Source organism: Phocoena sinus, chromosome 20 (genome assembly GCF_008692025.1).
Source record: "Phocoena sinus isolate mPhoSin1 chromosome 20, mPhoSin1.pri, whole genome shotgun sequence".
NCBI lineage: Eukaryota > Metazoa > Chordata > Mammalia > Artiodactyla > Phocoenidae > Phocoena > Phocoena sinus.
Genome location: NC_045782.1, coordinates 33,358,367 through 33,379,890, shown reverse-complemented (window position 1 = coordinate 33,379,890; position 21,524 = coordinate 33,358,367). Strand labels below are relative to the sequence as shown.

General features: G+C 59.4%; 3 protein-coding genes and 2 pseudogenes across 3 annotated transcripts; all 5 read right to left on the bottom strand.

Moving 5' to 3' along the window:
* Nucleotides 1-977: 977 nt before the first annotated feature.
* LOC116745793 (transmembrane protein 102-like) lies at nt 978-4,094 on the bottom strand. The gene is given in 5 exon segments (XM_032616835.1): nt 978-2,105; nt 2,107-2,935; nt 2,937-3,303; nt 3,405-3,761; nt 3,957-4,094. Coding segments are annotated over 4 exon segments (1,449 nt in total). The 5' UTR covers nt 3,619-3,761; nt 3,957-4,094; the 3' UTR covers nt 978-2,066.
* Nucleotides 4,095-5,900: 1,806 nt separating this feature from the next.
* LOC116746166 lies at nt 5,901-8,305 on the bottom strand (annotated as a pseudogene).
* Nucleotides 8,306-9,202: 897 nt separating this feature from the next.
* LOC116746165 (uncharacterized protein SPEM2-like) lies at nt 9,203-12,347 on the bottom strand. Its single transcript, XM_032617469.1, is given in 5 exon segments — nt 9,203-10,411; nt 10,414-10,635; nt 10,769-10,826; nt 10,990-11,183; nt 12,326-12,347. Coding segments are annotated over 5 exon segments (1,524 nt in total). The 3' UTR covers nt 9,203-9,383.
* An 882-nt stretch (nt 12,348-13,229) lies between these two features.
* On the bottom strand, nt 13,230-14,452 carry LOC116746164 (annotated as a pseudogene).
* A 2,634-nt stretch (nt 14,453-17,086) lies between these two features.
* On the bottom strand, nt 17,087-20,540 carry LOC116745753 (neuroligin-2-like). Its single transcript, XM_032616778.1, is given in 6 exon segments — nt 17,087-17,963; nt 18,756-19,352; nt 19,721-19,890; nt 19,892-19,914; nt 20,037-20,222; nt 20,396-20,540. Coding segments are annotated over 6 exon segments (1,974 nt in total). The 5' UTR covers nt 20,517-20,540.
* Nucleotides 20,541-21,524: the final 984 nt, after the last annotated feature.

Below are 21,524 nucleotides of genomic sequence, written 5' to 3'. Positions count from 1 at the left end.
TCTTTGTGGATCATAGCTGGGTCCTTTCCAGAGCTCCTGCTTAACAGGTATCACGAGAGAAGGTGGGAGCGTGGGTCTAGAACTCTTACTCTAGACCAATAACATGCCTATATAGGCTCTAGTTCCATCCTAGAGGGAAGGGCTGAGAGTCGGGGTCTATGTCCTAGACCTGAGATTCAGGAGGAAGTATGGCTCCGTATGTGTCTAGAACACCACGCTCTAGAATTGGGTGTCTCTGGGGTAAGAAAGTTAAACCTGTGGTGATCTGAGACTGGCCCAATTCAGGCCAAGACCAACAGCTGGACAGGGCCCAAATCCAGCCTCTCTCTAGTTGGAAAACAGGGGTCCATCTGGGTGAAGGACAGAAGCCTGATGGATCCAGAACAGAGCCTGGCAGCATGCCTGTGTTCCAGCACAGACCCTGGGTGCAGAAATGGCCCTGGCTGCGGTGCCTGGTGTTCCAGAACCTGTCTGGAACAAGGCAAAAGGTGGAGTAGCGAAAGAAGGAAACTAATCCTGAGCTGCAGTGGACCTATAAGTCTATGGCTTGGTGGCCATGAAAAGGGCAAAGGGCTCCAGGACCTGGCTGAGCCCGGGGTGGGGAAGATTTATGCCCCGGTTTTGTCAGTTTTGGAACCCCCCGCGCCATCTCGGGAAAAGGCTTTGGAGGGTGTGAGTGTGGAAGGAAAGAGGTGATCAGCCAGGACCATTGTCAGACATCCCCCTCTCTGACCCCTTTCCCGGGCCCAAGGATCTAAGGGTCTCAGCAGCCCTGGAAGTCATGGCCGGCCCCTAGTCTCCCTCAGGGTAGAGCACCTGGTGGGACGTGGCTGCTCAGGGCATGAGTGTGGCAGCAGGGGTGAGAGCAGGGCCAGAAGCAGGGCTGGGAGACAGGCTGTGGTGGTGGCGAGTGCAGGGAGCCTCCAGTCCGGGGACTACATGGCAGGGGGCAGGGGGACTAGAAGGGGAGGTCTCAGGGACACTGTGGAGAGAAGGCCCCTCAACCTGTCCTGTCTTGTCAATCCGGGGACGGCTGGCGCTGGCTCCGGTTCCAGGCTCCTCCCTCTCTGTACCCCACAAGCGGAGCTTCCCCCCACGCCCGGCAAGGCGTCCCGGACCCCAGGAAGGAGTGAGAGTGTCTCCGCAAGCGCCCTGGTCTGGCGAAGTGAGCGCTGGGCCTGGCGGCTGGACCAAACGGAGCGGCGGCAGCGTCGGCAGCGGTGGCAGCGGTAGCGGCTGTGGGAAGCTGAGGCGGCTGCGGCGGCGACAGCGGCTTCCCCCTCCCGCTAGAGCCGGTCCGGGGGCGGGGCAGGGGGCGGAGACGCCAGGAAAGAGGGGGAGGTGAAGCTGGGCGGGCGGAACCCCGGGGTTCCTTGGAGGCAGGGAGTGGCGACGGTCTTAGAGACAGGCGGAGCCGAGGCAAGGCCGCATGTCTCGCAAGTCTCCGGGTTCAGAGGAGGAGGGACAAGGAGGCGACTTCACTGAATGGAACTCTGGATGGGGGGAGAGGTTGGGCTTAGATAGATGGAATGGCGGATGCCCCGAGAATGGAGAAAGGGACCCTACTGCCCGGGATGGAGGACAGAACTGGATGAGGAAGGTGGGGGGAGTAACTGAAGAGATAGCGGTGGTGGTGAGGTCTAGCCTGGGGTGAAATCCGGCCTCCTTAGTGTCTCTGCTTTTGTGTGAGACAAATTGGGCAGTCCCTGGTCTCCATACCTTTCTCCTTTACACGTTCTTTCAGCAAATATATTACCCCCATCCCTATTGACTCCTAAGAGAAAAGACCATAAGAACAGGCGGGAGATGGATGCCAGAGGCTGCACCGGAGTGGGAGGGGTGCTGGCCACAGATATGGAAAGTGGAGAGGCCAGAATGGAACGACCTGTGCCAGGGATGGGGCGGGAGGAGGGTGGGAGGAAGCGGAGGAACCGGCGAGGAGGCCTTCTAGAATGGGCTCTTCAGGCCCAAAGGGCTCAGCCTGTCTCCCAGGTGAGGGGAGAGCAGTCCCCTCCACATCCCGCTGGCCAAGAGAAGCACATTCCAGGTTAGTAGGAACAGACTCTTTAATGGGCCCCGCCTCCCACGCCCGCTAAGCCGCCCCACCTTGCGTGCAGCCTTGGCCTCTTCCACAGCGGCGCGCAGGACGCGGGCAGGGTCCCTGCGAAGCAGGGCCAACGCCCCGAGCAGCGAAGCGGCGCCGTCCCCCGCACGGAGCTTTTGGCCACTCAGAAAATAGTGGGGCAGCGTCCCGGCCTCGAGCACCCGGCCCAGCTCATCCAGCAGCCCGAGGCAGCAGGCGCCCGCATTCTCGGCTCGCGCCAGAGAGGGCGCGGGCAGCCGCTCACACGCCCAGTAGAGCAACGTCCGCAGGAGGTAGGGCGCCGCGACCCTAGTCCCGGCCACCAGCGGGCGCAGCAGCGCCTGGGCCGCCGCGTGCGCTTGCAGCAGGGGAACGGTTATGCGCGTCTTGAGCGCCAGCTCTTGACGGGCGAAGCAGAGCTGCCAGCCGGAGGCGTCCGGCCGCTCTGTGCCGCCGCCGCCGGGCACCAGGTAGAAGGAAGACGACTCCGAGGCCAGCGGGCCGGCCCACGAGTGGCTCCGAGGCCCCTAGGGCCAGCCGGCCACGGACACAACGGGGATCAAGTCGAAAAGCAGGAGGCGGCGCGGGGGCCCGGGCGTAGCCAGGAGGATGGTGGTGACTCCCGCGTGGCGGGCTGCGTGGACCAAGCGCGGGGCACCCGGAACCGGAAACGGGGACTCAGTGACCGCAGCCAGCGAAGCAGAGAACCAGGCAGCCACCTGGGCGGGGCACAATGTGGGCCATGCCTCAGGAGCCTCCAACGGCTGTGGCACTGGGCTAACGTCGGTTGCTTTGGTGACGTCATCATTCGTTTTTTTCAGCGGTGAGGGAAAGCCAACATCGGTTACGTCTCTGGTCCACAGAGATTTGCGGATCCTTGGGAGTTTCTTTGCTTTGGGCTGGGTGGATCGAATCACGTCCTCTTGGGACTGGGGGTCCTAGGCAATCCTGCCATGCCTCCCGGACCGAGGTTCCGCGTACCTGCTCTGGGAGGAAGAGCCATGTGTAACAGGATCCCACGTCCGGTTGCAGCTCCTGCCCAGTGCCATCTAGCGAAAGCACGGGCGCCAGGAGTGTGAAGCCGGCATCGTAGTGAGGTCCCCGAGCGTAGGGACCTAGAGGCGCAGGCCCCAGATCCAGGGAGCTCGCGCGAATCCCGCAACTAAGTTGCAGGAGCTCTGCCTGAGGAGGAAAGCGAGGGTCCCGGCGGTGAACGAGACCTAAGGAAAGAGAAGGGACCGTAAAGTCGTGATCCAGAGCCGGGGCGGGGTGAGGCGGAGCTGAGATGTGCAAGTTCCGGAAGGCTGGGAGGGTTACTTACCAAGCAAAGAGAAAACAAAGTCCTTGGCCTGGAGGAGATCTGGTCCTGGCTTGGGACCTTCACTCCAGCTCGCCTGCACACCCAGCTCCTGGATCAGCTGGGTTAGTTCTTGCAGCTGCGCCCCAGAGCAGAAGTCGATGTCCGTGAGCGGCCGGGCTGGGGCTGGGGGCGGTGGGCGCAACCAGGGAGCACTCCCCCAGACCGCGGAAGCCATATGGCTCTGTCGTTTGGGGGCTAGGAAATACACAAACGGGAGGAAGCCCAGACGGGCCGTACCTTTTGCTGCGGAAAACTGGTCCCCGTTCTTGGCTCTTCCAGAGGCCAAGAGGGTTCCCAAGACACAGTCCGCCAATGGGTCTGCAGACGAAGGGCCCTAAATTTAGTCTTGAAAGAGAACAAATAAATACCTCCTCCGTCCTTGCCCTTTTCTCATATGCTGGTCCCCGCCCCCATGGAACGGTTCACCTGACTCAGCCGGTAGAAAGTAGCTGTTTGGCCCCTCCTAAGGAATGCAATAGCCTCCTTCGCTGCCCCTTGTCTACGTCCACTTACCTCTTTTTCAGAAGAGGCTAGTGGTTTGCGGCTTCCCTCTTAGGGTTCGCTCTGCAGAGATCTCGCGGCTATCCTGGGAGTTGTAGTTTGTCTTCAAAGCTACCAGGGCGTTGGGGCCACGCCCCCACATCCTTTCCTGTTCCGTTGAAGTAGTGCCTGATGGAAGCTGTAGTTTCTATGGAGGTAAGCTATTCTGTGTCTTTATGATAAACTATTCTGTGTCTTTACAAGGCCAGGTGAACCGCACAAACACTCCTTGGGGTCAGAACAGAGGCCTAATAGGATGAATCTGAATAGCAAACAATAATGAGGGACATACAGTAGGGTATGCGGAGAAATAGGGGACTCTACATCTCACTTGGGAGTAGAGGAGCCCTGGTCATTTAAATCTAGAAGGGTTCTTGCATGCAATGATAACTTCAGTTTAGAGATGAGACTGCAAGCCTAGAAAGGTTGCACATGACTTGTCCAAGGTCAGAGCTGAGCCAGAGAGGTGTTGGAAATGGGCTCTCCAGCTGGGACGTATCTCCTTGGAATCGGTGGTGGTAACGTTAGACAAGAACACACCGATAGTGTGCATGTAGTGACCCAGGGATGGACATCTGACTCAGGGAAGGGACATATTAGTGTTGCCCACCTCAGACACACAAGTGGTGGCAGGGAAAACGCTTTGGAATCTCACAGCTTATGTGTGTATACAGAAGAGTTATCAGGACTGAAAATCAAGTCCAGAGGAAACTCCAGCTGGGCTAGGGCAGGGCAATGAAAAATTATCAGGGGAAGGAAATGGCTTTCAGCGACCAGTGCTATCATGGACACAGCTTAAGTCCAGGATGAAACTAGGAGCCAGAATAATAGGACAGAAAGATAGGACACCAGAGACACGCTCACAGATTAGACCAATGCATACTGGACCAGGAATTCTTACATGCCTTTTACCCAGGGGTCTGTCTCCACACTGAACTGGGACTAAGTCCATGGGCAAGAAAATTAAGTGGAGACACCTCGAAATATTTAGAGGCCTATGAAGGAGGGTACCCTCAGAATCCAGGGCTCAATTTGGGGAAGCCTAAAACACAAGGTTTCCTAGTCACTGACAAAGAGAGGTCTTCTTCCTCAGTAACCAAGAGCCCCAAACACAGCCCAGAATGGGGGAGGCAAGTTTCCATACATCTGGTCGTGACCCAAGAGACCAGATGAGGAAAACTGAAGCCTGGGCTCTTTCTCACAGTCTGGGGAAATCAGGCACTGGGTGTCCATCCCCACACCTTACCTCCTCCCTAAAAAGTTCTCTGAGCTCTGGGGGAGCTTTAAGGTGCTGGGGGTGGGTGACAGGGAAAGGAAAATTGCTCTAAACTCTAAAGCACTGCTCTCCAATAGCATTTTCCATGATGATGCAAATGTTCTAAGTCTGTGCCGTCCAATGCAGTAGCTGCTAGCTCCATGTGCCTACTGAGCACTTAGAAGGTCGTGGCACTGAGGAACAGAATTTTTTTTTTTTTTTTTTTTTGGCCAAACCATGAAGCTTGCGGGGTCTGAGTTCCCCGACCAGGGATTGAACACCAGCCACAGCAGTGAAAGCGCCAAGTCCCAACAACTGGACCGCCAGGGAACAGAATTGGATGCCAGGGAAATTCCGTTCCCTGAGGAAGAGAATTTTTAACTTTTCAACTTAATTTTTAACAGAATTAATTTTCCTTAATTTTAACTAATTTACATTCTAATAGGCATTTGGATAGTGGCTACTGTAATTGACAATGCAGCTCTAGGGCCTTGGGGATGACGGATTCAGCTAGACAGCGATGGAGGGAAAGCAGGGATAGTTTAGGTCCTCATCAGGCCCTGTGGGATGGGGCTGGGGTGGATGTCCTCAAAGAACCGCAGAACACTTCTCTTGTCTTTATTCCTCATGCATATCTGTCCCCTCTTTTGCTAAGTTGCTCATCACACACTGATATCCCCACTCCTTGATGGTCTCAGGTGAGTTGTTGGAGGTCTCTCGGTGAAGGCGCCTGGGAGACAGAGCTTCTCACTTGTCCCTGCCTGCTCTGAACTGTCTCTGGCGGGCGTCAAAGACCACATGCCCGAGCCGGGTTGCCTGACCCAGGACAGTAGGGCTTCCAGCTGGTTTTGGGAGGCGTAGACATCTGGCGATGGTTCTGGCAGGCTGGAGGAACTGTATCCATGGGGTGGTACACCCGTTCTTGGCCGCCTACTCGCCGGGAGGGTGATTGCAGTACAATCAGCACAGGTACCTCTGAGCAGGTGAGCAGGTCATTGTAGGCCACCTGAGCCTCGGGAGAGCAGGAGTTCTGACTGGGTGGGATAGAAGTCCATGGTATGTGCTGCCCTGCATCCTTGTGGAGGCCAGGATTTGGGATAAGGCATGAGTTGTTATGGAGGCCTGATGTCTGGGATAAGCCAGAGTACTGAGTAAGGGCTGGACCCTTATGGGGGCCAGGAAGCTTGTGGAGGCCTGGATCTTGAGCAATGCCTGGGTTTGTGGTAAGGCCTGGGTTTCTGGAAACTCTGCAGACTTTGGAAGGGTCTGGGGTCCTTGAGAAGACAGAGCCTTGGTTGAGGCCTAGAGTCTCATGAAGTTCAGGGGGTTGGGCCTGGCTTGGGGTTTGCGAAGTAGTGGATAACTGGGGAGGGATGGGGCCTGGGAAGAGAGGACAGACTGAGAAGACTTGGAGGTTGGGGGAAAGGTGGGGTGTTGTATTAAGGTGTAGGGCTTCCCAGGAGTCTGGGGGTCCGTGTTTCTCTTCTCAGACCTGCAAAGAAGGAAGTTGCAGTAAGGGAAGGTCTTGGACTGTACAAATTTGTCTTTGGCATCATTTGAGATCTTCCATTCCATATTCCCCAACTCCAGGTAACCCAGTATGGATCCTGTGGAGGGCTTAGCACTGTCCCCACTACAACATTGCTTGAGTGTTTGTTCAGCTGTACCAGAGCTCACCAGACCATGCCCCTCTTGGGGCCTGGAGAGGGTACCCAAGTCCTTTCTGGAATACCCAGAGTTCTGAGGGGGACACACATGGAATAAGTTCTGCTTTACCCTGCGGGCATCGTAGACCACACGGCCGGAGGAGAGGCCTTGGCTGAAGGCAGACAAGGTAGAGGGAGTAGAATCTAGGATGGGGGTTGGGGTGGTGGAAGGGACTGGAGTGGTCGTCAGAGCCATGACCAGCGCTGGGACAGAGGTTGTGGCAGAGATCGGGACAGGGGCTGGTGTAGGGGCTAGGGCAGGAGTAGTAGCAGGGGCAGAAGTTGGGGGAGGGACTGGTGCAGAAGTTGGGGGAAGGACCAGAGTGTTGGCATGGGTATAGGTCAGATGAGCATGGGTCAGGGTGCAGACAGAGGTGTGGCCCAGGGACTGGGCTGAGGCATGTGAGGGGGCCTGGGCTTGGGCCTGGGCTGGGGTATGGGCTGAGGTATGCTCAGGGCCATGGACCTGGGCAGGGCTGTGCTCAGGGGTGAGGGCTGGGGAGGGGTTCTGGGCCTGGGGGGTAGTGTGCTCAGGGGAGTGGAATGTGGAGCAAGTCTGGGCCTGAGGTGGGGCGTGCTCAGAGGGGCGGGTGGAGGAGAAGGTCTGGGCTTTGGCAGGAGTGTTCCCAGTGGGGTGCAGTAGGGAGAAGGCCTGGGCCCAGGCGGAAGTGTGCTCATGGGCGTGGCCTCGGGAGCAGGTCTCGGAGTGGGGGAGGTGTGTTCAGGGGGGTGGGCTGAGGAGGTGGTCTGGGCTTTCGCAGGAGCATGTGCAGGGGGCTGAACTGGGGGGCGGGTCTGGGCCTGGGCTTGGGACTGGGCTGCGTCAGAGTCTGGGGTCTTTGTCTTGCTCTCTTGGGGCAGGCGGAGTGGAAGCACGTCCACCTTGCTCATCCTTCGGAGCTTGGAAGATGTCTCTTACCTGGAGTAAAAGTTGGCTTGGGAATTTAAGTCTGTGACCGGAGGGGCCTCCCCAGCTCCCACTACCCGCTCCTTCCACAGTCCCCGTGGAGCCTCCGTGGAAGCCGCAGCCCGTCCACACTGAGGCGGCATCCGGCAGCACTTAGGAGCCTTCTCATCTTTTGTGTATCGTATCCAGGAGTCAAGGTGGTTTGGGTGCCCGAGCGGGAAACGTGGGCCATGGCGGAAGCGGGAAGAAACTCTTGAGCACAGGTTCTTGGGAGCCACGGAGCAGCGCCTGCGCATGCGATGGCTGCCTACACAGCTGGCTTGCTTGTCTGCAGGGAAAGGCGAGATGGGTCAGGGCCTGGGTTCCTGAGGGGCTGAGAATCAAGGCAGGGATAGAAGAAAGGGGACAGGCCCATATCCCCTGAGCTCACGCTGGCGCCCACTCACCTTTGGGGAAAAGATGATTGAAAAGTGCCCGCAAGAATCTCTTCAGATGCCTCCAGAGCTGAGGAAAGAAGGGGAGGGGGGAGGCCGGGAGCAGGGTGAGCCCTGAAATCCAACCCTTGTCCAGCCACACCCCAGCAGCCTTCCCACCTCAGCCCCTTCAAGACCCCAGGGCTCCCCCAACCCCGCTGCCCAGATCCTGCCCTGACCATAGTCACCACGTGGATCCCCACGATGAGGAAGATCAAGCTGACGAGGAGCAGAAGAATTGAGTCTTCTTGCTCCTGGCATTTCCTGGGAATGGGGCCAGGGAACGGCTCGGCTCCATAGTAGGTCCGCTCACCCATGGCCGGGGGTCCCAGGACTGCCTGGGCCCCCTGCCCTCCACTTTTAACTGGGAGTCAGACTGGGTCATAATGGGGCAGGTGGTGAGGTCACAGTGAGGGAGGGGGATTCCCTGGTAACCAGGGTGGCATTCCCTGGTAACCAGGGTGAGGTAAGCTGAGCCTGGACAGTCAAACAGGGCCTGTAGGCTGGCACACCTCCCCTCAAGCGGTCAATCATTCGCTCACAGCCCGCTGACTCACTTGTTCAAATGACACATTCCGTCTCTTGGCCCCTCTTGAGACTAGAAAGACCTTGGCCTCAGAGCCCTGCGGAAGGCCTGGCTGGAGTCCAGAGCCTCAGGCTTCTTCATGCCCTTCACTGGGCGTGGAGCTGGACCTGCCCAGATGTGGAACCTCCCAGTTTGGAAGCAGCTTCTTGTACGAGACTCTTTGGGGACAGGGCAAGCTGACACACAGAGGAGGTGCCCAGAGACCAGAGGTTTGGAGTCTGCAGCTGCAGACCTACTTAGTGCATGGTATAGGACCAGGAGGGGCCTGCTGGCAGGACTGCAGCCACTAAACCAAGGGGACCCTCAGGCCAAGAAGGGGACACCGGCTTCTTATTGCAGGAAGCCAAGGGCAGGGACCCAGGCTGGCAGAAGGAGTGGCGCTTCCAAGCCACAGACCACCAGTGTTTCCTGGACTCTGGCGCTCTTTATTCCTCTCTCCATGGCCTGCCGCCCCGCCCCCCATTTGCTGCTAGTCAGTTCATTTTCCCAGTCTGGCTCCTGTGCAGAGAGGGCCTCGAGGCCGAGGTGGAAGGTAGCAGTGAGTTGGCCCGCACTTGGCTCTCCTGCGGTTGCCGCTTCTGCTCCAGGCTGTCATACACCTGGTAGTTGGCATTGCCCCCCGGGTTCCGCCTGAGTGGCATGAAGGTGGGTGGAGGTGGAGGGTGCTCGGTAGCCTGGACGTCAGGCAGGGGCTGGGAGGGGCGGAGGAGCAGCGCTGAGCTGGGAGCCGGGGCCCACTTGTACGAGGCCTCGGCCAGCACCGTGAGGGAGGCGGAGGTGGCCAGAGGGCGCCGCACGGGCAGCATCTCGGCCCATTCGGCCGCCCGACGCCGCACCTCGTGGGGATCCCGGGAGTAGGTCAAGTGTCCCGTGGAGGGGTGCGGGCTGCGGTTGGGCTGGCTGTGAGCACAGCTGGGGAGGCTCCATCCGTGGGCCAGTGGGGAGTTGCGCTGCCAGGCTTCGGGCCGGCAGCCCCGAGGCACCAGAGCGGATGGAGGCTCAGAGCCCTCCAGACCACGGCGCCGCTGATCCCAGGAGTCATACGGGAGCTGGCCCCTTGAGGGGTAAGTGCTGTGCCCCCCAGGGACCCACAAGGGTTTAGGGGGCAGCCGTCGGGGAGGTGGTGGAGACGAGGTCCACTGGTCAGCCTCCACGTTGCCCCAGATGCGGGTTGGTGAGCAGGGGGCCCCGAAGGACTGCAGCCTTAGCTCGGACTTGGCCTCCACACGCTTGGCCATGCGGCGCAGCTCGGGCGACAGGTAGAGACAGAGTGGTGGTATGCTGGCCAGGATCCCACCCTGGCAGGCCCAGAGGCCCACGTTGGAGGGCAAGCCCATCTGCTGGTAGAGCCCTCCCCAGCACCCCCACGGGTACTTGGGTTGTGGGAAGGAAAGATCCTCCTCCTCCTCCAGGTAGGAGTCCGGGTCCTCCCGATCAGAGGAGGGCATCGGCCGCAGCTGTGACATCCCGTGGCTGCGATGCGGCCTACGGAAGCCTGAGCGCTGTAGGGGAATTGTCTGCGGTTCTTCGGCCTCCGCTGGTGGCTGCCGGGGCGGCGGCTGCAGCTGCGGCTACGGTTGCCGAGATGATGGTAGGAGGACAGGGGGTAGCAAGCGGGCCAGGCCATCTTCACTTCCACAGGGTCCAGGGTGCAGTGGATGTGGACGTCTTGGGCCTTGGCTGGAGGATGTTTGGGGGAACTTTCACAAGCCTGCGAGATGTCATCTGGCGGAGGCGAGAGTCCGTGAGGGCAGGGCAAATGTCAGAAGAGTTCAGGGTTGGGAACCTGGGGGCCTGGGTTTCTAGGGCCCTGGGAGTAGCGGGGGCGTGGTGCCCCCTACCTGTCTTCCGTACTTACTTTTCTGATTAATCCAATAGATGGTCTTGTCTAAGGCATTCTGGAGCCCGTGCCATACCTGGGGTGGGGTGGGGTTGGGTGGGTGAAAATGAAGGCCAGGCTCTCTACCCTCACCCCCCCGTCCCAGCCAAGACCGTTCCTGCAGACGGAGGTGCAGGCTGCAGCTGGTTCCCACCCTCAGCCCTCTTCACCCCTACTGGTGGTCCCCAACCATCGCTGACCATAGTTGCCATGCTGATCCCAATGCTGACAAGAACGACAAGGCCCAGCAGCAGGAGTAGGAAGTCCTCCGCATTCTGGGTACTTTCTTGGTATTGATGGCAGCACCCCAGGTTGTCATACCAGAGCCGGTTTTCCAAGGTGGGGGGGGTCCTAGGGCCACCTGGGCCGCGGGCCGCCCCCCCCGCCACCAGCCCTGACCCACAGTGCACTCATGCCAGGACCTGCGGACACCCACCAACAGGTGAGGGAGCATGGTCATAATGAGGCACGTTGCAGGGAGTCACAATGCCGAGGTGGCCAAGCTTTCATCCACTCAGCTGGCCCTTTATGTGGCCATCTCTGCCCTCGGCTCCCACTACATGGAGCCTAGTCCCCAGAGTTCAGTCTGTCCTTCTGTCTCCATGGGGCCTTGCTTAACTTGATTTGCAAGCATGGTTGCTACAGATGGGAGACAGTCTTCATAGGGACTGAATCATGCATAAAGGATTTCCTCCATTTCATTGTTCGAGACATTATGGCAGCTTATATAGCCTTTTGGGATTCCCCACTCACGCCTGCTTGGGGCCAGCAGCGAGGGTGACTAGATGGATGAGTGACAGTAAGAGTCCCCTCTGGGGTCGCCCCACTGCACCATCCCCTCCTTGTCCTGCTCATTTCCCTGTCATAACCCCTCTAGTACCCACCCCTTCCTGCCAGGGATTGCAGCCTTAGGTGTTGGCGGTCACTGAGCCCACTGGCCCCTTTAGTTCAGAGCAAGGGTTTGCCGCCTTTTCCAGAGACCACCCCAAACCATGGTTTCTCTCCTTCCTAACCAACTTCCCTCCCACTGAGCCAACGCTCAGAGTTGAAAAACGGTTAGCTGCTGTCTTAAGAAAAACCACATGAAATTCACAAAGCACAAAATAGATGTAGTTGTTGATATGACAAACGGAATCTACTATTATCAACCAGGTTCATTGCTGGGGTCTGTGAAAGTGGTACCTGGGGAACCTCAAGTCATTTTCTTTGCACAATGAACATCTCAACAGATATAGAGGAACAGGGAGTTCCTGGGATGTCCGGTGATTAGGACTACACGCTTTCATTGTTGAGGGCCCCAGTTCAATCCCTGGTCAGGGAACTAAGATCCTGCAAACCACACTGCATGGCCAAAAAGAAAAAAAAGAAAGAAAGAAATAGAAACAGCCAGTGGGCCTTTTCCATCAAGACTTCAAACACATAGCAGGTGCTCAATATAGACCCACTTAATGGAATCAGCTTAAAATGATTGATAACATTAGTCAAATGAAAATGAACAGAGAAGCAGGATGATTCATAAAAGGCCTATCTGCTCACATTCCAGGAACCCATCTGGCATGGAAGGTGGTCTAGTCCCCTCAGCCTGGCTCCTTGTTCCCAAGTTGTGTGCGTGTGTGTCTAGAAGTAGGTAGGGCCTGGGTTTCCCTGCTGTCCAGTGGATGCAATTTCCTGATGAGTTTACATGGGAAACCGAGGAAGGTGGGAGGAGACTCTGCCGGGCCAGGCTGGCTCAGTAGCAGTGGGAATCTACCTGTGGGAGCAGGGGGACGGAGCGTCTGAGGCCATGAAGTTGATCCTTGGTGTCCGCGTGACCATGAATAAGTCACTTGGCGTCTCTGAGCCTCGGTCTCCTCATTTGTGACATGGAAGTGCTAATCAGAGGAGTGAGGGCACACAGGGCTGTGTGGAGGCAGCCCTTGAGAGTGTCCTCAATATTTTATCCTCTGCTCCAAGCCTTCTCGAGTATACAGGAGCTTCGGGTTCTGACTGGGGAACTGTGAGGGCCTGGGTACCCTCACTCTCAGCCATCCCTCCCCAAAGAAACCAGGGCTTCAGAGGGACCACACCTCACCTGTAGTTACAGCCTAAACCTGGGCTCTGGTAGGAGCTGGACCTCTGAGAGACTGAGGCCATGGGGATGAGGGTCTCCACTCAAGTGCAGTACTGCCTGGGGATCTGGAGTGGGATTTGGGGGGCTTCCCTGGGCACTAAAGAACAGAGTAGAGGCAGGTAGGAGGCTTGGAACCAAGAAGGGCCTGGGAAAGGGCTGAGGACAGGGCCTGGTGAGGCCAAGAAGTTGATGAGGGTCCTCAGGGCTCTCTAGGCCCTGTTGCCAGGGAGATCATTTCCTTAGCAACCGGCTTATGGGTGCTGTGTGGGCCCTGGCACCCCCCCACACCACCACAAACCACCTCCTCTCTTCTTTTTATTCTTCTCCCAGTCACCTCTCTGTCAGGGAACGGTATACCTAGGCCTTTCCCATCCCCTCAGCCGTGCTGGATCCAGAGACCGGTGGGTAACAGTGGGACAGGGCCTCCACCTCCCTGGTCAGCTCCCGCAGCTGCCGCCTCACGTCTCTGGCATTATAGGCTACGCGCCCTGAGGAGTGGCGCCAGGGGATGTCTGGGACGTGGGCCGGGCCCAGGATGGGTGGCTGGGCTGGCGAGCACTGCTTCTGTTCTGCTTAGGGCACCCCCCAACCGTTCTTGTGGCTCAGGGCCTAAGGGCTGTGGGGCGGGGGTTCACAGGGTACACGTAGGCCTGTAAGCCCAGCTCTGACTGCCTCTCTTTTGAGCGGCCTTCCCTCTACAGTTTGCTGGAACCGGATGGTCTGGGTAGGTGGCTCCACAACATCCTGGGCCCAGGGAGTCCAGAACCCCTGGGTGGACTGAAAGCCTTCCCAGTCCTTGGGGCAATTCCAGTTGTGGGAGCAGATTGTTGTGTGCTGACGTGGGGGCTTCTCGTCATCGCTGTCAGTTGTCAGGGGCCCAGGCTACGGGGCGGTGGGCGCGGTGTGCTGAAGAGTCTCGACGGCGACGGAGGCCAGTGGGTGGGGGGGACACGGTCATTTTCACAGGGTCCATGGTGCACCGAAGGCAGACTGCAGGGGCGCTCTGCTTCGGGGGCTGGGTCTGCTTCCCAGGTGAGCATAACTTAGAAAATTCTGTGGATCGGGGACAGGTGAGAGGCTGGTGGGGAGCCTGGCTCCTCCAGGGATGGAGAGGCAGGTTGCAGGAAGAGAAGCTGCATAGTTATGGTGTCTGAGCAGGGAGAGCGGGAGGGGAAGGGGCCCACTTAAGGTCAGGGCCAGAACACCTGGTTTCTGCCTTTCCTATTCCCCAACCTCCCCATCCTCCACTTACCTTTCTCACAAATAACATGAAACACTTGGTGTAAGAAGCCACGGAGTCTGCGCCAGAGCTAGGTGGGGGAGGACAAAGTGACTCCAGGCAGGCCCCCGCCACCCGGCCTGCCCCCCAGCCATCCTGCCAGCATCCTCCCACCCAGCCCCACCCTGACCAGTGTCACCGTATTGATGCCAATGTTAACGCAGATAATGAGGTCCAGCAGCAACAGGATGGAGTTGCCCAGGTCCTGGCAGCTGTTGGTGCTGGGGCTGTGACACGAGGCCCACCCGGGCCAGGGCCACTCAGCCGTGGCCATGGGGGTCCCTAGGCCCCCAACCTACTGTGCCCACAGTACCACCGGCCGCCTTCCTGTCCCAGAGGCTCCTGGGGGTAAGCGGGTCACAGTGATGTGGGGCTTTCCCTCAAAATGTACCAAGAGGGAGAGTCCTGGGCCTGTGTTTGACCTCCAGCCCGGGCCAGGGCTTAGCAGAGGCCAAACCCTTCACTTTGCATGTCTCTCCTGTAGCCAGCCACCTGCACCAGCCCATAGGCCCTCTGGCCTGTTTGGTGTCTGTCCCCATCAGCCCCTGCCTGGTCCTCTACGCCAGGCTCTGACCTCTGCACGGACACTGGTCCTGATCTTAACTCCCCGAACAACCCCATTACCAATGACCACCTCACCCCAGCACCCACTCCCCCTTTCTCTCTGACCTCAGAGCTGTTCACTGGCGAAGGCTGTGGGCTCGGACCCCCTCCTCCTCCCTCACTGGCAGAGTCACTTTTCCAAGGTTTGTTTCTTTAGAGCCCCACCCCTACCTCCCAACATAACAGCAGGCAAAACCAACAGTTAAAATTTTATATTTACAGTATTCTCTTCATCTTTTGCCAGGTTTAAAAATGTGTACAGAGCCGGGAAGGGTTGGGGTGGGGACATGGGATTGTCAAGGAATTGTTCTGGGGATAGGGGCTGGGCATTGGAGTCTGTGGCTGAATCATGGGGTCCCCCAGCCCCCCTCCCATGCCCCAGCTTGGGGGGCATCTGTCTACAGGGTTCAGGGCCCAGGTCCCTAGCATTTAGAAGGCAGGGCTGTTTGGAAAGGAGCTAGACCAGGCAGGGGAAGGGGTGGGAAAAGAACTAAGTTTCCATGGGTGGAGGTGGGGGCAGAAGGGACAGTTAGGGGGCAAAGTTCTGGGGAGCCAAGACCAGGGATTTGGGGGTCAGTGGAAGACAGCACTCCACCCCCTATTCAAATTTGGCACCAATGAACCCACAAAACGCCAGCAGACGAGGATTGGCTCCTTCTCAGCTGGTGTCCCTTGAAACCCTTCCTGACATTGTTCCTTTCCCCAGAGGCCCAAACCGTTTCTCTTTGGGCAGTCACCTTACACACATCCTTTCAAATCAAATTCTTCCTGCTGGTGTCTGCCCAAGCACCGTCCCCCACTGCCCCCTCCATCTGTTCCTCAGTACAGCTGACCCCGTTCTCTCCCCCAACCTGTCCGGGGAAGCCTTTCTCCCCTGCTCTCCTCCTCTCCCCCCTCCACTGCTCCTTTCCTTCAGCCCTGGGGGCCCAGGGGAGAGGGGGCAGGTCAAAGGAGGGGGTGGGCAGCTGAGGGGAGAAGCTGGCTTGAGACCAGGAAGGGATGTCTTCAGAGGGGGACGGCGAAGGGGGGAGGGAAAACAGGGGCAGAGAGGGAGGGATGAGACATGGTGAGAAGAGGGACACAGGCGGGACCCCTTTAGCTGCCACCTCCCCCTCTCCTGTATCCTACTTGCCCTGGCCCAGGTCTGAGGAATCTTTGGCACGTTTTGGGGGGTCTTCGCCCCTCAAACCCACTTCACCAGTTTGGCATGGATGAGCGACGGTCTGAGGACTGAGGGAAGAAGGGCTGCCCTCAGACTGCGGTGAGGGCTTTGGTCAAACATGCACGGCCTCTGTGGGTGGCAGGTGCCACGCAGCCCCCCACCCCATCCCACCCCCCGAACTCTAGGGGAAGGAAGGGCAGAGCTTAGGGTCTGTTCATCTCCTCAGGGTTTGTCCCTCCCCCTCAGCTTCTGTCAGTTTGAAGTCCTTTCACACCTGCTGTGTGAGAAGTTAAGTGCTGGGCCTGAGGCCCTAAGATGCAGGGAAGTGCTGCAGAGAAAGGGGCCGTCTGCATGGGAAAACATACATCCACATGCAAGAACATGTTTCCACTCCGAAATGCATCCTGGACCCAGGGGAAGACAAGTTCCCAGGCAGCACAGGGATGCAAGATCTCCTCTCTTCCCGCGGCAGGGAATGTGTGTCTGTCCCGCGGCAGGGAATGTGTGTCTGTCATCTGTGGAAGGCGAGGCCTGCCCGGGGGAGACCGTGCTTCACCTCACTTGTGCCACGGGGGATACACATGCTTCGCTGGGGCGGGAGGGCTGGGGGCAGGGCAGGGGGGCTGTGATTTCCTCGCTACTTCCCAGGCACCACCCTGCGTCGTCCGGTGGCCAAGGGTCGCTGTTTGTGAACACACCACTTCCAGGGTCTCCAGGGGGTGGGAGGAGGGAGGAGGTGGGGGCACAAATCCCCACAGAACTTCTTTGAGGGAGCCAACATGTGTCCAGGGCGGCAAAAAAAAACCCTCACCCTGCACATGGTTTCTCACCCCCTCGTGAGAAAGCACACCTCCACGTGGGAAAATACTTCCACGTCTCCACACACCGAAGACGGGTGTCCAGACGACGGAGGGGAAAAAACACCCCCCCCCCCCCCCAGTTTTTCAAAGGCCCAGGTCCGGAGAAGAGAACTGGCCACTCCGCGCGGGAGAAGCGCACACATCCCGGCGAGGAAACCCATGACCACCTAAAGCACCTCGACGTGTGACAGCTCCACACGACAAAAGCCTGTCGCCAAGTCCTCCTCCCTGCCTTCTGAGCTGGCGGGGAGGGCCGGGGAGGGGGGCTTCCCCGAGCCGCCCCCTATACCCGAGTGGTGGAGTGGGAATGGGGGAGCCTGTTGTTGTGGCTGGTAGCGGTGGGGGGAGGCGGGGGGAAGCGCCCAAAGGGATGGAGGGAGGGGGGCGGCGGGGGAGGGGGTGGCCCCAGGCCGCTGGGCAGCAGGGTCAGGGCCCCGGGGGTCAAGAGTGGCAAATCGTCCGGCGCCCGGCGCAGGGCCAGGGTGTAGTCGGGCGGGCAGGCGGGGCGCAGGGCCTCCGCAGGTTTCGCCCCGACGCCCCCGCCCCGCTTCAGCTGCAGCGACACCAGCTCCTCCTCGGCTGGCAGCTCACGGCCGGCAGCAGGGAGCAGGGGGCCTCCGCCGGGCACGCCGGAGCCCGAGCCGCCGTGGGGGCTGAGCCGCCTGCACCGCAGCTCCGGCCGCCGGTCCCGCTTGTAGTAGAGGGCGGCGAAGGCAAGGATGCTGAGGAAGAGGAGGGAGGCGCCCACGGCCACGGTGACGCTGAGCTCCGTGGAGTAGTCTCGGGAGTCCCCGGGGAAGCGGTCGTAGGCCCGGGGGCCCGGCTCGGGCTTGGGCTCGGGCGATAGGGTGGCCGGAGGCCGGGGGGGGGGGGGCGGGGAGCGGCGAGTGCCGGGGGCACCAGGGGGCGGGCGCGGCGGCCGGCGCGTGGCGTAGGGAGGGAGGCGCGTGGTGGTGGTGAAGAGCTCCGTGAGCAGGCTGTGGAGGTGCGGCACGAGCTCCAGCCAGAAGGCCACCTTGTTGGCGCGCACGCGCGACTTCAAGCCGATGTGCAGGTACTGCTTCTCCTTGCTGTTGAACTTGCTCCACACCACCTCCTCGAAGCGGTTGCGCTTGGTGTGGATGAACTTGGTGTCCTGTGGCACCGGCTGGTTGGGGTCGCTGTGGACACAGGGGGTTAGGGAAAGGAGGAGTAAGGGTGAGGCTCCCATGAAAGGCAGGGGTGGGGGCGTGCTATGGGAGGAATGGGGAGAGAGATGGACAGAGATGCAGAGAGCTAGGGAGACGGGAAGAGAGACAGAGACGGATATGAAGAGACAGAGAAACTGCCAGAGACGGATGGACAGACAGACAAATAGGGATGAAGCCAGACTGCCAGAGACAGTCTGAGATGAGGACAGAGGGGCAGAGAGGGAAGAGACAGACCACCAGTGACAGAGGCAGAGTCTGAGACTGAATGAGATAGAGACATATGGAAACAGAGACACAAAAGGACATGAGAGACAGCCAGGGGCAAACCAGCGAGTACAGAGTAACCAGATCAAAGCAAGCAGAGATATCAATAGATTTCAAGAGAGAGAGGCAGAGACAGCAATAGACAGACACAAACCCTCACACACACTCAGATACACAGATGGGAGCACTCAGAGGGCCGAGCTCTGGGAGGAGAAGGAGAGAGCTGGGTGGGCAAGGGAGGGAAGGAGAGACAGACTCAGAGCCAAAGGCACCAAGTGAGCCCGCCCCCCAGAAAAGACAGGGACCTCCCTGTCCAACTCTTCTGTGTCTCCAACACACACGGAGGAGCTGTCTGGCAGGTGTCTGAGTAGAGAAGGCAAGAGTGCCTTGATGGAGGAATGATGGCCGTGTGAATGAGAGGGAGAGAAGGGGCTGAGGATGGAGGCGGTGTGTGCCCTGACCTGCAGGGATGCCCGACCCAGCCCCTCTGGCCCTCACCCGGTCTTGGCAAAGTTGGTCCAGTAGATCATGACCACGGCGCTGAGCATGACATCATTCTTGGAGAAGTTGCAGGGGAAGAGGTCGGTGGCACCCACCATGGGCACACCAAAGACGTAGGGTAGCTCATCCCCGTGCACTGCATCTGCCCACTCAGGCCGGCCCTCAGCCTGGCAGTGGTGGTAGAAGGTGTAAAAGTAGACAGGGGACGGGTAGTCAGCGTGCAACTTGGCGGTGGCCACAGCCAGTGCCACCCACTGGTGGCCGGTAAAGAGCGCCAGCAGGGTCTTGCGCCGCATCTCGCCATTGTCCCTGTCGGCCCAGTCCGTGTACATAAACTTGATGGTCTCCCGCAGCACATCCTTGCCCTCCGGGTAGCCATACAGGTTGTCCACAAAGTTGGAGACGGTGAAGTCGAAGGCGCTGGCGGACACGCCGTCCTCGCTCTCTGCCGAGTCCTCCACGAACTTGAGGCCCTCTCCCTGGTTGACACTGATGAGCATGTCGTAGGTGAGGAATTCTCCCTGCTGCATGAGGATCTCAGGGTCATCGGGGACTATGTCACCGTCCACCATGGGCCCAAAGGCGATATGGTAGCTGGGGAGAAGGGGACAAGGTCGCATCACCTGTTCACCAGCCTCCTCTCAGCTCACAGCCTGCTGAGTCCTCTGCTCAGAAGACCCCTCTCCCCTAGTTAAAACCTTCTGAGCCCTTCAGGGTACTTGACCTCTCAGGAGGAAGTCCTCCCTCAAGCACTTCATGGAGCCTCGTGCACACTGGCTCTCTTTAGGCACCTCCACCTAGGGAAGGCTACTGGGAGAAGGCAGGGCCCCGGGAGGGCCTTGAAGTCCACCTCTCCTGGCTAAATGGAATGCTTGTGGCCTGTGGGCACCTCTCACCCTCAACCTCCTTGGAACCAGCAAGGAGAATGGAGGCCTGGACCTGGCCCTCTCCCACCCCCATACCGGGCGGGCTGTATGTCCTGGTCCACCAGCTCCCGAGAAGGCTTCCGGCGCAGACACTCCACGGCCTCGGCGCTGTCCTCCCGGTCACAGCCCACCTTGGCCGCCAGCAGCCGCATGTACTTGAGCAGCTGGTAGTTGACAGACCAGCTAGAAATAGCAGTGCCACTCCTAGGCGATGGCCTTCTGGAACAGCCCTGGTGGGACAGGCAGGCTTTAGGCTGGGCTGTATCAGCCTGGGGGAGGAGAAGGGGGACCTGGTGGGGTTGGGGGTGTGAGAAAGGGGACAAGAGGGACAGGCTGAGGAGGTGGCTGGTACCTTCCGAATGGTGGGAGAGGATCAGAAGGTTGACACAGGAGACCCCTGCCCCAGATCCGAAGATGGTGATGCACTCGGGGTCGCCCCCAAAGTGGGCAATGTTCTCACTGAGCCAGCGCAGGGCCTGGATCTGGTTCACGAGCCCGTAGTTGCCTTTTGCAGCCTGGTCCCCAGTGCTGAGAAAACCTGGGGGTAGAGGAAGAAAGGGGGCTTCCTGGGGGTGTCACAGCACGCTGGCCCTCTTTCTGGGCAGCTCAGTCCAACCCAGAAGCCATTCTGCTTCTGCTGGGTTTAGAGGAGCCCTGCTGGCAGGCCCTCCTCCCAGACTCCAGCCCCTAGAGTTGGCTGCCCACCCTCACCGAGCACCCCAAGCCGGTAGTTGAGTGTGGCTACAATGACGTTGCCATAGGTGGCCAGGACAGAGCCATCGAACATGTTCCCGGTGCCCTCCATGTAGGAGCCACCATGCAGAAACAGCATCACCGGCTTCTTCCCGGAGTCCCGGATATCTGCGTGGGGAGGGGGCAGGTAGGTGGGCCGGGGGGTGGGGGACAAGGACACAGTCAGACCAGAAGCAGCACCGCCCAGCTCCCAGGGCTGCTGAGTTCCAGCCCAGAGCTCAGGAGACATGTCACTCCCATCCCTGGGGGGCAAGACCGGATCCCCCTCCCTCCCTCCCCAGCTAGCCCTGGCAGAAGATCCCTCCCCACCTCCTGCCGGTGTGCCCTACAGCACTTCTCCCGATGCCTGGCAGGCCTTCCAAGAAGCCTAGCAGAGGCAGGGCTGGGGGCTGGCCCTCCTCAGGGCGTCTGCTGGACCCAGGGGAACCCTCCCCCCCACCCCCCCCCACACACACAGCAAATCTCCTTCCTGCTCCTAGGAAGAGCGAGCTCCCAAGGCTGCCACTGGAGCTAGAGATCCTGGGAGGGTCCTGGCGTTTCCTTCGACTCAGGCCGTGGGCCTCAGCTCCACATGGTAGCCTGTTCTGTGGGTGAGGGGGTGCCAGGCCCTAGGGTCCCTGGGGGCTTGGTCTCCTCCCCAGTTACCATGGCAACCCCCAGCTTAATTACTGTGGCCGGAGGCGGCAGGGTGGGAAAGAGCCTGCCTAATGAAGCCAGGGTGCAGCTCTAGTCTCGGACCCCCCAAACTGGCCTAAGTCCTGAGCTCTGGACCCTTCTCTTGCCATGTCCCCAAAGGATCCCATGATCACTCCCATATGTAGAAGGCCCCTTGAGCGGTAATTCTGGCAGAGGGTGGGAGTCTGAGAGGGCTTGCCAGGGTCCCTGCCCCTGCAGCTCCTCCACGATGCAGCCACAGTGCCTGTGCTGGTGTCACCCCTGGCCTCCAGGCCCTCCTCTTTCTTGACACCTACAATCTCTGACCAGCCTGGGCACTTGGGCAAATAAGATCCAGGCCTGGGCCTCCACAGCTGGTCCCCAGTGCCTCTGCCCGCCTCCCTCATGCCGCTAGGAACTTCCCTCCTGGCGG